This window comes from Aulonocara stuartgranti (genome assembly GCF_965226115.1).
Source record: "Aulonocara stuartgranti genome assembly, chromosome: 18".
Taxonomy (NCBI): domain Eukaryota; kingdom Metazoa; phylum Chordata; class Actinopteri; order Cichliformes; family Cichlidae; genus Aulonocara; species Aulonocara stuartgranti.
In genome coordinates this window covers 21,734,716-21,749,645 of record NC_138954.1, presented here as the reverse complement: position 1 = coordinate 21,749,645, position 14,930 = coordinate 21,734,716, and the positions used below count along the sequence as shown (strand labels likewise).

At 39.7% G+C, this 14,930-nt stretch overlaps 1 protein-coding gene across 1 annotated transcript in view; it reads left to right on the top strand.

Annotated features, from left to right (window-relative positions):
* Positions 1–14,930, top strand: part of LOC309693797 (myomegalin) — a 49,442-nt gene that overhangs the window by 9,599 nt on the left and 24,913 nt on the right. The window contains exons 5-9 of the mRNA XM_082513346.1: positions 5,269–5,345; positions 9,700–9,823; positions 9,919–10,073; positions 10,155–10,311; positions 11,942–11,995. Coding sequence (XP_082369472.1) covers positions 5,269–5,345; positions 9,700–9,823; positions 9,919–10,073; positions 10,155–10,311; positions 11,942–11,995 — 567 coding nt within the window. The remainder of the gene's footprint in view (positions 1–5,268; positions 5,346–9,699; positions 9,824–9,918; positions 10,074–10,154; positions 10,312–11,941; positions 11,996–14,930) is intronic.

The window sequence follows — 14,930 nt, the reverse complement described above, 5'->3', positions numbered from 1 at the left end:
TGCTGCTTTAAGGGGAGAACATCTCTGGAAATGGTTTTAAAGTTGGTTTTGTCCCAAGCAAAACATTTTTTATACAGAGTGAAACTGTGAGAGCACAAAATAAAAGATACAGTCCACAACTAGTTAAAATATATATAGTAGGAAGGGATCCAGACAGCACATCCTCCACCAAAAACCCATAACCAGTTGTGCAGTTTTAAAGATTGTGCTCCACCTTTGAAATGTATTTACATGTAGTTTTAGTTTAATCTTGACAAACAGACACAAGGGTAGCTAGAATCATAAAGCTAAATATAGCATCAGAAAAGTATGGTTAGAGTGTTGGTACTGCAGGTCACCTGTTACAGTGTCATAGTTGGAGTAATGAATGCTTGGCTTTAAATCAGTGCTAGAATCAATAATTAATTTTAAGATCGTCAAAATATACAGAATATATTAAAATATTAGATTTTTAAATAGATTCATTGATCGACAGTGAGAATTGTCTGCTTATCTGAGCAAAGCAAGAAACTCACAGATGTAATAATTAGTTGCAGATCTAAAAACAATGGTCTTTCTCATAGAGTCTCTATGAGGATGCTGTTTCTGTGAACATGCTGCTTTGCTCTGCTTCTAAATGTGTTTTCTGCGTCCATCTCTGCATGCAAAGTGTGCACCTACAGTAAGGTGACCCAGTTCAGCTGTTGTCTGTTTGCAAAAGCCAGCCGGCGTCTCTTCATCACTTTCGTTCTCCCCTGGTTCTAATTCCTTTTTGATCACCACCGACTCTTTGATATGAGAAATTAATGGCTGCTTAATCCAGCCAAACAAGACCTGAGCGTTGGTCCTCTTATCCTCCGCTATTACTGCATACCAGCAGTGATTGGGTAAACTCGATCCCATGTTGTACAGACATGCAGCTGGAGTTTAATCCGTGTGCCTCACAGGCCCCACTCTGTGTGACTAAAGGCTAATCAGTCAAAGCACTTTTTATTTGGAGACTAAATCTTTGTTCTGTGGATGCTATCCGACCTGAGCTGCTCGTGTTGAATATCATGACAGAGTGATAATGTTCCCATCTTTCCTCCGAAGCATCTCTGTGTAATACAGTACAGGCTGGCGTGTTAGTCCTGGGTACATAGTGATCTCTCTGAGAGCCCAAGAATCTCTATTTATAGAGCCGGCTTCAGTGCACTGATGTATTTATCACATGTGTCATCGTAACACGTGCTTGTATGTTTCACTTTCAGTCACATCTTAAACATATTTGAGAAACATAGTGTGGTATAAATATGTAATAATGTGTTTAATTGTTTCTTCAAATGTTCAGTTTTAGAGTCCTTACTATTTTATATGGTAAAGTTGAGAAAAAAAGCGTTTTGTGCTGGATGGATGGATGAGTTTAAAGAAGCCAGAAAACCCTAAATATTTACCATTGTTTGAGAGAGCCAGGTCAGCTCTGTCAACAGAACAGCTAGCAGCACAGCATTCCCACAGAGAGGTACCTATAAACCTGTACATCACAGCCTGTAAAATAGCTTAGCACCATGTAACTGTCCCAAGTACATGATGGGTACACGATTACAATAATTAGTAGGAAAACATGGCAATATACTACAAATATACACAGCATTTCACAGTATAATATCACAAGCAGCCAGGATCTACAAACCTAATTCCAAAAAAAGTATTTTCTGAAAAAAATAAATAAAAACAAAATGCAACTTTTTTCAAATCTCATAAACTCATATTTTATTTGCAATAGGATGTAAAAAAAACAACAACAAAAAACAAATCGAATGCGTAAAGTGAAAAATTTAGCATCTTTATGAAACATATTAGCTCGTTTTAGTTGGGTCTGTGTCATCCTCTCTTCTTTTAACACCAGTCTGTAATCCGTCAGGGAACTGAGAAGACCAGCTGTCAGACGTTTGGATAGGAACATTGTCCTGTGATAGTCTGTTATAGGATTCTAGTTTCTCAACTGGACTGCAGGAAAGTCAGTTCAGCACCTGGAATCTTCTCCTTTGAAGCCATGCTGTTGTAATAGATGTGGTATCCAGTTTGTCTTGCTGAAATATGCAAGGCCTTCCCGAAAAAGACTTTGTCTGGATGGGAGTTCATGCGATCTAAACCTTTATAAAGATGCACGCTTTTGAATTCAGCACTGACACCAAGCCAGACGGTCCCTCTCCTCTTCAGTCCAGAGGATGCAGCATCCATTTTTTTTCCAAAACAGAATTTTTGGGAAACAGAACAGTTTTCCTCCCATTAGCAGATGTCTGCCCATCCCTGGTTTCTTCCTGTTAAAAGGGAGATTTTCTTTCCTACTGTTGCCAGTGCTTGCTCAAAGGGGGTCGTTTGATTGTTGGGGTTTTCTCGGTGTTATTAAAGGATCTCTACTTTAAAATATAAACTGCCTTGATGCAAGCATTTCTGGATCATGTTGACATGTGGCTTCTTCTTTGCATGATAGAGCTTTAACCAGCACTGTGGATGACACGGTGAACTGTGTTCACAGAAACTGATTTTGGAAAGTGTTCCTGAGTCTATGCAGTGATTTCCATGGCAGAATCATTTGTGTTTTTAATGCATGTCCTGACTAAAGGCCCAAAATCACAGGTATCCAGTACTGGTTTTTGACCTCGTCCTTTGCGCACAGAGATTTCTCCAGATTCTCAGAATTGTTTGATTATATATTTTTCACAGATTGATGAACCTCTGTCCATCTTTACTTCTGAGAAACTCAGTCTTCTATACCACCACATACTTTTCTGACCTTTTGTTGTCCGTGTCCCAACTTTTTTGAAAAAAAGTTGCTGCCGTCAAACTCAATTATCTGATATTTTTCATAGTAAAATGTTGCACTTTAAACACGTTACATTTTTTTTTATCTTCTATTGTAAAGAAAATATGGGCTTAAAAATTTAGATATCATTGCATTTTGTTTTTATTTATATTTTACAGAGATTCGCAAATTTACTGGGTGGTAAAAACGTAGGTGGGTTTATAAGGTACATGTTAAAATTTGGATTTTAAAACATTTATTTCTATAGTTTTCATCAAGCTATTTGCACTGTGATGTCAAATATGTTCTTAAAATCCACAAAGATGTCCAGAGTCTTTAGTCTGGAAAAGTGTGGAACTTGGGGAAGTTATTGAAGGACCCTTAAAATTAGAATAGAATACAATAGCATAAAATAGAATACCCCTTTATTGTCATTGTACATCTACATTGAAATTATGGATTTCTAAAGAAATTACTCATCTAAAAAGCTGTTGTCAGTATAATTAATGTTATCGATACTACCAAACCATGTAAATCTTTGGTATCAGTTAAAACAGGATGAGCAGGATAATAATTCCAAGAATTGAAGCTGATGTGATAGCACATCACTATTAGCTGATCACTCCCCATGATACAGGTGTGTTCAATTTCTGTGTGGTGAGCCTGTCAAGGTTCGAAGTGCAGCCATCCCCCTACCCTTAGTTAAAAGTGGATGTGTTGCTGAGGGCCGTCAGGCCAGGAGAGGCCAAAGTAGCAGGTGCACGGTGATGGGTGGCTATATATAGAGCTCTTTGCGAGACAGTTCCTGTAAACCATGTTGTTGTCTCATGCACACGCACACACAAACACAAACATGCACACACACGGGAATACATGTTTGCTATTATCAGAGTCTTTAGACAGGCTTCATATCATCAGGAATCTGGAACCCATTTATCACATATTTATTGCATATGTTAAAGCTGCTGTTGCATGACTTAGTAACATAAGTTGAAAAGGATTGTTTATCATAAGACATTACGCTGAAATTTTCATAGATTGTTAACATGATCTGACTCTACACAACTACAAAGTTTGAACATTTCATTGAAATATTTTTGAGCTACTGTGTTTACAGACAGAATGACCCCGCACATGACGTCCAGGGCCGAGGTAATAATTGTTATTTTAGATATTCAATCAGTTTTCTTTTGATCAGTAATTTGATAGTCAACTAATACTTGCAGCTCTACAGCTGCAGAGCCCTGCGGATTTAAGCACTCATAGTTCATGAATATTGGTTAGTTTCAGGGTGATTGATTTTTTTTTTTGTTAGTAGTTCTGGATACTCTTAACAGGAGAGCTCTCTAACAGCAAAGAGGAAAAGGTCAACACACGTGCTTGAAGGCGGAATAAAACTGAACATTTAAATTGCTCAGTACCGACCACTGAGAGCTGCATTTGTTCAGCCTGCAGCGGACAGACAGAGACAGACAGATAATCTGTCCTCTCTGGCTTTGCTGAGGTCAGAATGGAAAGAACGATCCCCACGATTAAATTGTCAGTCCTCTAACACTGTGTGAGAGCTCCGATTGGCACCTAAAATGTCCCCTGTGGACCTCAGCAGGTAAACAAACTGTGGAGTTCAGCTTTTGGCCACAGCGAGCGAGTATCTGAGCTGCTCTGAATTCTCCAGCTCTAAATATACCAGCCGTGACAGTTCGGTCAGATGCTCCGCACTGATGACACACAACACCCATGAAGCCTTGATTCACTCAGCAGAGACGGGGCAATTACAGCCTGAGATGTAGTGGTTAAGGACACTGAACAAGGACCAAGACAAATGAGTGCTAAATATGTGACAGAGATTTACACAAACAGCAAATCAAAAGCAGAGAGAGTGATGAAAACTTAAAAGCTTTTCCACATTTTATCATATACATATATATCCATTCTGCACAAAAGGATCAGCCATATTTATTGCCTAATTTATTGTCTAACCACCTGTCATTTGTGAACTCAGAAAGTTTTGCATTTTGGCTGTAGCCATTTTCTTTGGATCATAAAGTGACCATCTTTGGACCAGAGTGTGCTAAAGCTAGCAAGCTTGGGTAATAAACATAATTTTACAGACTTAAGACAGTTAAAGCGGCTTAGAAGCCATAAAACTGTGAATATTAGTCAAGGAACCACAACTGTTTTTTGTTTTCACCGCGCCGTAAATAAGAATCTAAAAAATGTCACATGTTTTGCTGTAGGTACCACGGTTACTTAGCAACTAAGGCCACATGAGGAGGGTTTTATTTATTTATTTATTTTATTAGTAGATTAACAATAATGAAGCTCAAATCAATTTTTTATTACTGATGAAAGATTTCACATGATTTCGTTTTTATTCTTTATGCCTCACACATGTTTTATTTTTAAGATAAGGCAGAGGAGGTGGTGCACCGAGGAGTGAGCTTGTTTTAAGATAACACGATGTGTTAACTGATTATCTTGATGCTCTTCATCTGTTGCAGAACATCGAGCTGAAGGTGGAAGTAGAGAGCTTGAAGCAGGAGCTTCAGGAGAAACAGGACCTTTTGGACAAAGCCCTGTAAGTCCACAAATATTCATCAGAATTAGTTGTTAAAGTACAATAAGGTAAATACTACTAACAGATTATAACAATTAGACAGATGCAACGCCAATTGGAAACTAAAGATCAATAACAATCAAGTTGAAATATTCTTCAGACATGTTCTGTGATTATTAATAATCTCTATTGCATTTCTTCTTCTGTGGTCTTTTCTCTTTTCTTTCACTGATGTACACATTACCACAGCACTTGGTTAACTTTCTTTTCTGATTTGGCTTTCATGAAGTGGTGTTCTTGCTGGATAATAAATGTAATGCTCTACATGGTCCTGTCTTAACTATGGTAACACTTCATATGACTAAAAGCTCATATGCCATGCAGCTGCTGGTAGACACACACACACACACACACACACACACACACACACACACACACACACACACACACAGTAAGCCAAAGCGTAGATCATTAACCTTTAAATATGTGTTCTCATTTGTGTCTAGGGATGGGTATCGTTTAGGTTTTATCCGATACCGGTGCCAAATCGGTACTTTTGAAACGGTGCCGGTGCTCAAACGGTGCTCAAACCGGTGCTTAAAGAATGGAGAACACAAAATTGGTCCAAAAATCTCTCATGTTCAGCTGGTTTTTTGTAAAAAGATATCAATGTTAGCCTTTTCTGCAGCTATAGGGCATATATGGTATCACTCTTGGCTGGAAGCAGTGCTTAATCAATGGAAAAAACACAAACTTTGTCCAAAACCTGTCATGTTTAACTGTTTTCCACTTTTTCTTTGGTCATTTTAGCCTTTTTGGCCAGGGTGCAGGGAGTATCTGCCATCAAACAAGAAGACAGCCGCATGTAGCTATGATGAGGTTTGCTAGTTCACCTTACATGCATTAATGTAATAACGTGGTTAGCCTACTCAACGTAAATTACACACGAACAACATTAAGCTACTCACCCAGAGAAGAACGGCTGCTGCTGCCATCATCATTTCTGCTACACTGACAGGGCTAGGGGCCAAGACTCTCCTCTTCGGGGTTTTTGGGGGATGTTGCTAACTCCAGGTCCGATAACAGGCAACCCACGCACAGTAGATGTGCTCGGTGTGAGGTCTCGCAGCAAGCTATCATACGGCGCATTTCTGGGCTTTTAAAAAAAACGCTATGCATTGCCAGGTGTTTCATCGGATTTGAGGTGTTACCTCCTTTGACAGTATCACAGTATCAGCTTAAAGCACTTGTTGCAGGCTGCTGAGTTTGCATATTTTGCTGTGAAGTACAGCCAGACTTTTGACCGCTTCGCCTTGGACATTTTTAATCTGTAGCTCTGCTCTAACAGAACGTACGTACCTGGACCCGCCTACTATCCTCGGAAACGTAAAATGATTGGCTAGAAGTGTATCACAGCTCAGGAAAAAAAAGCACCGAAATAAAGCACCGAAATGTGCGCTGCTTTTCGGTCTGGTTACTACCGTTTATGTCAGAACCCACCGGTACCCATCCCTATTTGTGACCACTTTATCTTGTGTCCCTGTGGAATTAAACAATTAAAGAACTGAAGGTTGGGATTTTGCTGGGATATGTTGAGATTAAATAGTGGTGTAAGAGTAACATTGAAAGCATGGGTGTCAAACATCGGGCTCAGGGACCATCAGCATGACAAAGAGCCCAATCCTGTCATGGCTGAGCAGCCATTGTGTTAGTGGAGTGGACCCAAGTGCAGACATAGAAGGAGATGGAACTGAATCTTAACAAAAAAACAAGCTTTTTATTTGGCCAAAAACATGAATACAAAACAAGGCAAAAACGAACCAGGGCAAAACTAAAACTAAAACCTAAACTGGGAAAAGCTAGGCTGTACAAAACTATGACAAGGAAAACATGATTCTGAGCAGGTGTATGAGAGTAACTATGACAAGAAAAACTGTGAATATAAAACATGAACATAACCTGACCAGAATCATAAGGTACCTGAGATCCACCATGACATAGGGAATGGAAAACAGACACACCAACAGAGAGAGACAGAGGACTTAAATACACAGGAGGGAAAAGAGGGAAGTGGAAACACCTGGGGAGACACAGCTGACACCAATGATTATGACCCAACAGGGAAAAGTAAAACTAAGCACACTGAACATAGAAACAAGACTTTCAAAATAAAATGGGAAGCATGGAGAGACATGAATTGGGACACGCAAACTTGACACAAGAGACAGAGGGAGCGAGAGAGGGAGAGGGACACAGAGGAGAGAGACACAAGGGGAAGCTACATAGACGAGGAAGAATAGAAAAAACATAAACCAGACTAAAACTCAACCAAGACAAACCAGTAATAATACTAGAACTCTACCTCAACTTAAGAATAGCACATGAATATTAACATAAGAAGTCAACAGTATAAAATAACACAAAACGCTGGGTCACAGATCCAGCACCTGACAAATCCAGTGTGAAAGAAAGCATACATTTTGGAGTTTTAACTACACTTCAATAGGTTTTACAACTTTTGCTCTTGGTAAAGATTTCTCAAATGGCCTTTTATAGATAGTAATTAAGGATCAGATGAACAATTCAATGCCAGAAAAGTTTCTGTTTTTTCAGTATCTACTATAGGATTTTAATGTTTTTACTATGGGTCAGACAGTACGAAAAAAAATAGGGCATTTTCTGTGAATTAACAAAAGCATTTTGTTTTATAATTAGAGGATATTCTGGGGAATGAGCTTCCAGAACTTTTCCCTGTAATTTTACACATTGATTTCTTAGAGAGACCAAAAAACAATCCATTCACATCCTCCTCATCCTATGGGGCAGGTGCAGAGCCCAAAAAATGGGACAAAGGTAAAACAGAGTGCAGAACTCTAGAGTCCTAATTTATTGCATGGAACAGCTTTTCGAGCCCAGCTGCTCTTCATCAGACATGAAACACCAACCATAGCATTGTTTGTCCTATATAAGAACTGATTTTTGATTGGATGTAATTGGTCATGTGACCATTCACAGGTGATTTACGAGGGTGCTGTTTGGTGTTTCATTGTCTGATGAAGAACAGGTGCGCTCAGTAAATAAGGAATCTGGAGTTCTGCAGCGTGTGCATTCTTTTTCTCACGCTGGCAGATTTCTTTAATTTACTGCAGTAGAATTTTTTTATTATCATGTAGAAAAACTGAGGCATACTTGTGTATTTTTTAATCATCATTATGTCTGGTTGTACAGCATATGTTGCAACAGTTTTATGGTAGTTGTTGACCCACCAAGATTATAAAAGAGATGTGTGGGCTGTCTGAACAGCCTGAATGTCCACTTGACATAAAGGACACTTGTCCATGAGACACTTACGTTGCTCAGATGGGTTCAGAATATCCCAGTTATCTGAGCTGCTGCATGTGGTGGATAAAGTTAAAAATGTATGTAGACAGGGTCCAGAAGAGGACTCGTGGCGTCAGGGTGGCGTGTGCCATTCTGGGAGCAGGAATTCTGGGATACCGCTGTTGACTCACTAAGTGATATAGAGAGATGCTTGCACAGCTGGAGTCCAAAGGAGTCAGACGTTGCATGACACACCAAATGTGTTGGCACAGAAATATAAAGTATCAGGGCGTGTGTGAGAAATTTCAGATTAAAGTTTAAATTGTTCATGTTTGGTGGACGTTTACCTTCAGCTGAGTGTGTCAGCTAAGTATTTTATCGCACACATCTGCAGGTAACAGCAGGTACAGCAAATTGACATCGTTACGATACAAGCCTCTAGTTAACGGTGAAAGTCCAGGCTACTAATAAAAGGGATAAAATTCTGCTTTTCATGCACAACCCTACAAATATCAACCCTTTTATATTATGAGATCATCCCTTCTATGACAATAAACACCACGGGTGGTGTGCTACTTAATCTCTGCTATTAGTGGAAGGGGCTAAGGAAATCCCATGAGCAATGTAGCAGACAGAAAACCTATGACATCATATTATGTCTTGGCTCTCACTAATATTTCCCTCATGCTCTAAAAATGACACCCCCCGGACAACATTTAGATCTGTGTGTAAACTGCTGCTGGGGTTTTAAATCTCTTATTAAATAAGCTGCTACTCAATTCAAAGTGTAAGATTAGATATTTTATTAGGCCTTTTTGCATGATAACATATATAATATGTGTTGTAAGCCTGATTGTTTTAAGCCTGACTGTGTTAGCATTGCAGGAGAGGGATGACTTGGATGTACCCTGCATTTTAAACTATGACAGTTTATTCAATTTATTTTGACCAGATCCAAATGACCTGGTTATTGGAGTCCAAACCTCATATACAGTGGGCTATCTGCTATCTGATTGATTTTGTGATTAGACTGTGATGTCCTTTTCTTCTTCAGCACAACAGCAGAGAGCCTGACCAATCACAATGAGGCAGAGCTACAGAGACGGTGTCAAGAGAGACAGCAGGAAATTGACCACATGCAGCAGGTGCTTGAGGCAAAGATTCAGCTCCTGCAGGAGGTTGGTCTGCTGCTGTAATACTGACACTTGGGGATACTCTGTGATAGTGGCCAATCTTCCCAAATCTTAACTGCTTTGGTGCATGTTTCTTTCAGGAGGCCCAGCTGGCTCGCAGCGAGGCCGAACGAATGGCCTCGCTGGCTGGATCACAATCCCATGCTTCCCTCCTCTCCTTAGATGCCGCGATGGAGGAAATCCCAGAGGATGAAAGGCCTCCAAATATCCTGTCACCATCTAACAACAAAGACAGGTAAGAAACTACTCAGTTCTGGAGAACATGAGAAGAAATCCATCCTTCTATGTCACTGACTGGTTCTCTTTCTGCTTTCAGGTTAATAGAGGAGCTAACTAAAGAGCTTCGCACTAAGGAGGTCCACATCACTGAGCTGTGTGGAGAGAAGACAACACTCACACTCAGGGTGGAAGAGCTGGAGGGACAAGTTCATGAGCTATCTAATTCCCTGCTGCAGAAGGACAAGGATGTTGAGGTACATATGAGTTAAATTTTACATTAAAAAAAACCCCCTCTGAAGCCAGGTCTTAAATTTCTTACTGAAATTAAAGGAACACTTTGAAGACACATCTCAGATGGAGAAAAACATGCTGGATATCTATCATGACCTGGACTGGGTAATGTTTTAAGAATGAAAAGATGCCATGATGGAAAAGATGATAGAAATGAAAGTTATCAACCTGCAGAGGTCTGATTTCAAAGACACAGTGAAAAAGTGCAAAATTTATGTGACAGGTTCATCCTCGAAATTTTGCCAAATTTCATTACGACAACTCAAAGTGGTACTCAGTCGTTTGTTTGACCCCCAAGTGGTTGTATGCATGCCTGACAACATCAGGACATGCTCTTAATGAGATGACAGGTGGTGTCTGTGGGGCATCTCGACCCAGATCTGCACAAAGGCATCACTGAGCTCCTGGGCAGTCTGAAGTGCAACCTGGCAGCATCATACAGACCAAAGCATAATGTCCCAGAGGTGGTCTACTGGATTTAGATCACGTGAGTGTGGGGGCCAGTCAAGCGTATCAATTCCTTCATCTTCCAGGAACTGCCTGCATACCCTCACTACATGAGGCAGGGCATTGTCATGCACCGGTAGGAACCCAAGACCCACTGCACCAGCGTAGGGCCTGACAATGGGTACAAGGATTTCATCAATACCTAATGGCAGTCAGGGGGCTGTTGCCTACCCTGTAGAGGCCACACCAGTGGCCTGCTAGAAGTCTTTTTCTAGCTCTGACAGTGCTCATCCCATTTCTCCTTGCACAAAGGAGCAGATACCAGTCCTGCTGATTGGTTAAAGACCTTCTACAGCCCTGTGCAGCTCTCCTAGAATAACTGTATATCTCCTGCATGCTCCTGAGACTGTGCTGAGAGACACAGCAAACCTTCCATCCTCGCGGTCTCCAGGTATCACCTTATGTTAATGACTTTAGCCAATGCAAAACTAGTGATAAACGTCAGAAAAGATGATGTCAGTGGTCTCCACCTGTAAAATCATTTGGGGGTGGGTGTCTCATTGTTGTCCCTCCAGTGCAATTATGGTTAATTCCTTTAAGACCAAAGGAATTGAAACTGCTTAACAACCCCTCGGTTACTTAAATGACCACATCAATATCCTAGAAGCTTAACTGAGTTGATGATTTATGCTGATTAAAATGTGTTCCTTTATTTTATTACATATTTTATGTATTTTTGGAGCAGTATATTATATATTATATTATAATGGACCCTGAGGTGCATGTGTGAAATGCAAAACCATGGATACTTTATATAAGACGTCTAATGTTACTGCATTCCTCTGGACCACCATGTCTCCTCTGGCCAGACTTCTGTTCTAGAAAGACATCCTTAAAGCAGCATGTGTTCATGCCTCAGCCATATTTTACCAGCTATTCATGTAGATTGCAAGAGCTGCTGCATGCACCAAATAACACTTAAACACATGGATATGATTAAAACAGTGTCACAAATACAAAATAATATAATATAGAAATATATTAGATGCAAAATTCTCCTTTCTTTTTTCTGTGTGTATTCCTGGATTGGCTGGAGCTATTAGTTTTTTCTCTTGATAATTTTAACCTCTGTTTTCTTTTACACAGTTCTATCAGGAGGAACTTGGTCAAGAGAGGCTGCGCATCGAGCAGGAGATGCAGGTATGTGGATTTTAGTATTTAAAACGGTGCTGGATCATTAGCTTTCAGCTGTTATGTTCTATCCAAAGTGTGAGAGCGGTTTCACACAGCAGACTGAGTGAAGAATATTTTGATAGACTCTGCCTCCTTATGGACAAGTGACACATTGCATTGATATGACTAGCACAGACACACAGCTAAATTAATTGTAGGCAATAAGAAATGATCTATAGTATTTAAGAATTTTTACAGTGCGTACAGTGTGAGTGTGTTTGTGGTATAGGACCACATTTTACCCGATTTTATCACTGAAAAAGGTAAAATAGCAGCAAGACATCCTCATAACCAAGCTCAAAGAGCGAGCTCATAACAATATCATGAGTAAAAATAAGTAAAATACTCTGAAACTAAGCTGAAACTACATTTGTGTAGAAGAAAGGGACCATGAGGCAGAAAAAAGAAAACTACTTTGCTTTTTGAGGCTGTAATATATAGTGTATTGCTTAAGGATTCTAGTGGTAGCGAGAGCCATCTTACTGGGGGCTTATCTCATCACGAGAAGTGCCAGAATCTCATTACATTTACAGGCTTCAGCTGCAGTGACATCCTCAAGGGCACACTTCTCTCCTGATGCATGATGAAACTACGAATGGAGAGGGACTATTACTTGAACAGCAACTCACTGTAACCTGGACAGAATCTCTACCCTGTTGAGTAGAGATCTTGTAGGGATTAATACTTAAGAACACAGTGTGTGTTTAGCCTTACTGAACCTGTGCAGCGGTGCTTCTCTGTATTTGAATTTGTCAGCATTTGCTGCAAACATATTTGTTGTCAGGCGAGTTTTGTTTTCAGGGAGGCTGTGCAGGCGTTTTAACTTGTAAATCATTTCTGAATGAAGGATGCAAATGTACTTGTTAGGCAGGCTCTCTGTTCAGATTTCAGACGGGACACACGTATGGGTAAAAGCATGTGTGTATGAGTGAGTGTGTGCCTCGGTCAGTGTGCAGTGAAAGGGGAAAAAAAGCTGAGGCAGCAATGGCAGCTGCGCTACGGCACAGCATTTAGTTACTAGGGTAACAGTGGAATTTGCATATGATCAGCAACCCTCTGAGTGTGGCACGTGGTATATATGAAAATTGTTAGCTGGATTCAGACTGCTCATGTGTTTAAAAGCTGATATTCAAATTTTCATGAGGCTGTTTGACTTTGCAAAATCAGAAGAAGATGATTGTTTTTGAAGTATAAGTACAGTATATATGTGCAACTGTATATAATACATGCTATATATATTATATGCCTCTTCCGTATTGCTGAATTGGTTTCTAAATCAGTGGAAGAAACTGTTGTTGTGTGTTCTTACCACAGCTTTGTTTACATGTCCTCACAAACATCAGAAGAGAGCATGTAAGAATGAATTTAACTGGGTTTGTGTGTGTGTGTGCGCACGTTTCCATGAGGAGCCATCCTTCACGTACGTGTGTGCATGCAGGCGTCTCACTGGTTAGCAGTTTAGCAGTTCTGGTTTCAGCCAAAATATCGATAGGTCAGATTGACCTTTGAGTGCTCGGTGACCCCCGACACTGATATCAGGTTGTGTTGTTTCAGACAGACACCTGCCATAAGAGCTCATAATTAGCTCCCCGGACAACACAGACACTTAGCCAATAATTGTCTGCAGAGAACAGCAGGCTGGACATGAATATAATCTGAAACCTTGTAACATATTTATTTCCAGGATCTCTTTGTCAGGAATAACATGCATAAGTGTAGACCTCTGAAGCAGTTAAAAAGCGAGACGTTTCATAGTAGTTATGAGCATTCGAGTTCTCATTAAATCTGAAAGAAAAACATTTTCGGTTGCATCCTTCCCGCATATGGCCCTCTGCAGCTAAACCTAATTTTAGAGAAAATGACTCAGGTTCAGCAATTAGTCTTCACAAAATCAGCAATCAAAGACTTTGAAGCACACATTAGTGAGGATTTCCAGTCTCATTCTCTGCTCTGACGCAGTACGGCTGCTTTCAGAGAGAAAAATGGTACACGGCAGGCTTCACACTGCATATATCTGCTTGGAACTCACAGTGTGACCATCTGTTTGTGCACCCTCGGGCAAACAAAAATCATAGCCGCTGCAGAGCTGAACTTACATGGTCAAATGCAGGATAAAGCTCTGGTTGTTTGGTCATTACAGTCCAACCATTGTTGAAATATCAGCACCATGGCAACAGAAAATAATTGTAATAATATTGTGCTGGTCTAACATGACACTATTTACAGACTAAAGTCACCATGGCAATTGTGTTATAATCATATAATGATGTTTGATACGTTTGTTAATAGCAGGGCAGTTAATTGTGTTTTTAAGTGTGTCAGTGTATCTATTGTTATTATTATTATTATTATTTTTATTATTATTATTATTATTATTATTATTATTATTATTAATTAATAAATTATTAATTTAGTTAATGACACACAATTTGATTTCTGATAAAAAACTCTATTAAGAGTTTATTTTCATATGCAGCATCGCTGGCTCATTGCAACACAGGTGTTTTCTGTTATCTGTATTTATTGATTAGTATGTGATATCTTCTATTTTTACTCTGCAAAGCGTCTGCCTGACGACGGAAGGAATAAAGGTCAGGAAGGGGACTCTGGAAGAAACAGAGCATACATTTATTAACCTCGGATGTCTTTTCTTTAGTTTATAATTGCGTGTAGTGGTCTTGTTAATTCTAAATTATTAATGCTTAAAGAAATGTACAATAGTTTCGCGCGCGCGTGTGACAGAGCGAGAGAGAGAGCGAGAGCGAGATGGGCTGTGTCATAATATTTATGAATGTCTGGAGTGATTTGAGTCCCCAGGTTGACTTGCCTTCGCTGATAATTCAACTGGTTATTAGATAATATTATATTTTATTTTATAAAATGCAGCTGTTTAATATAAATG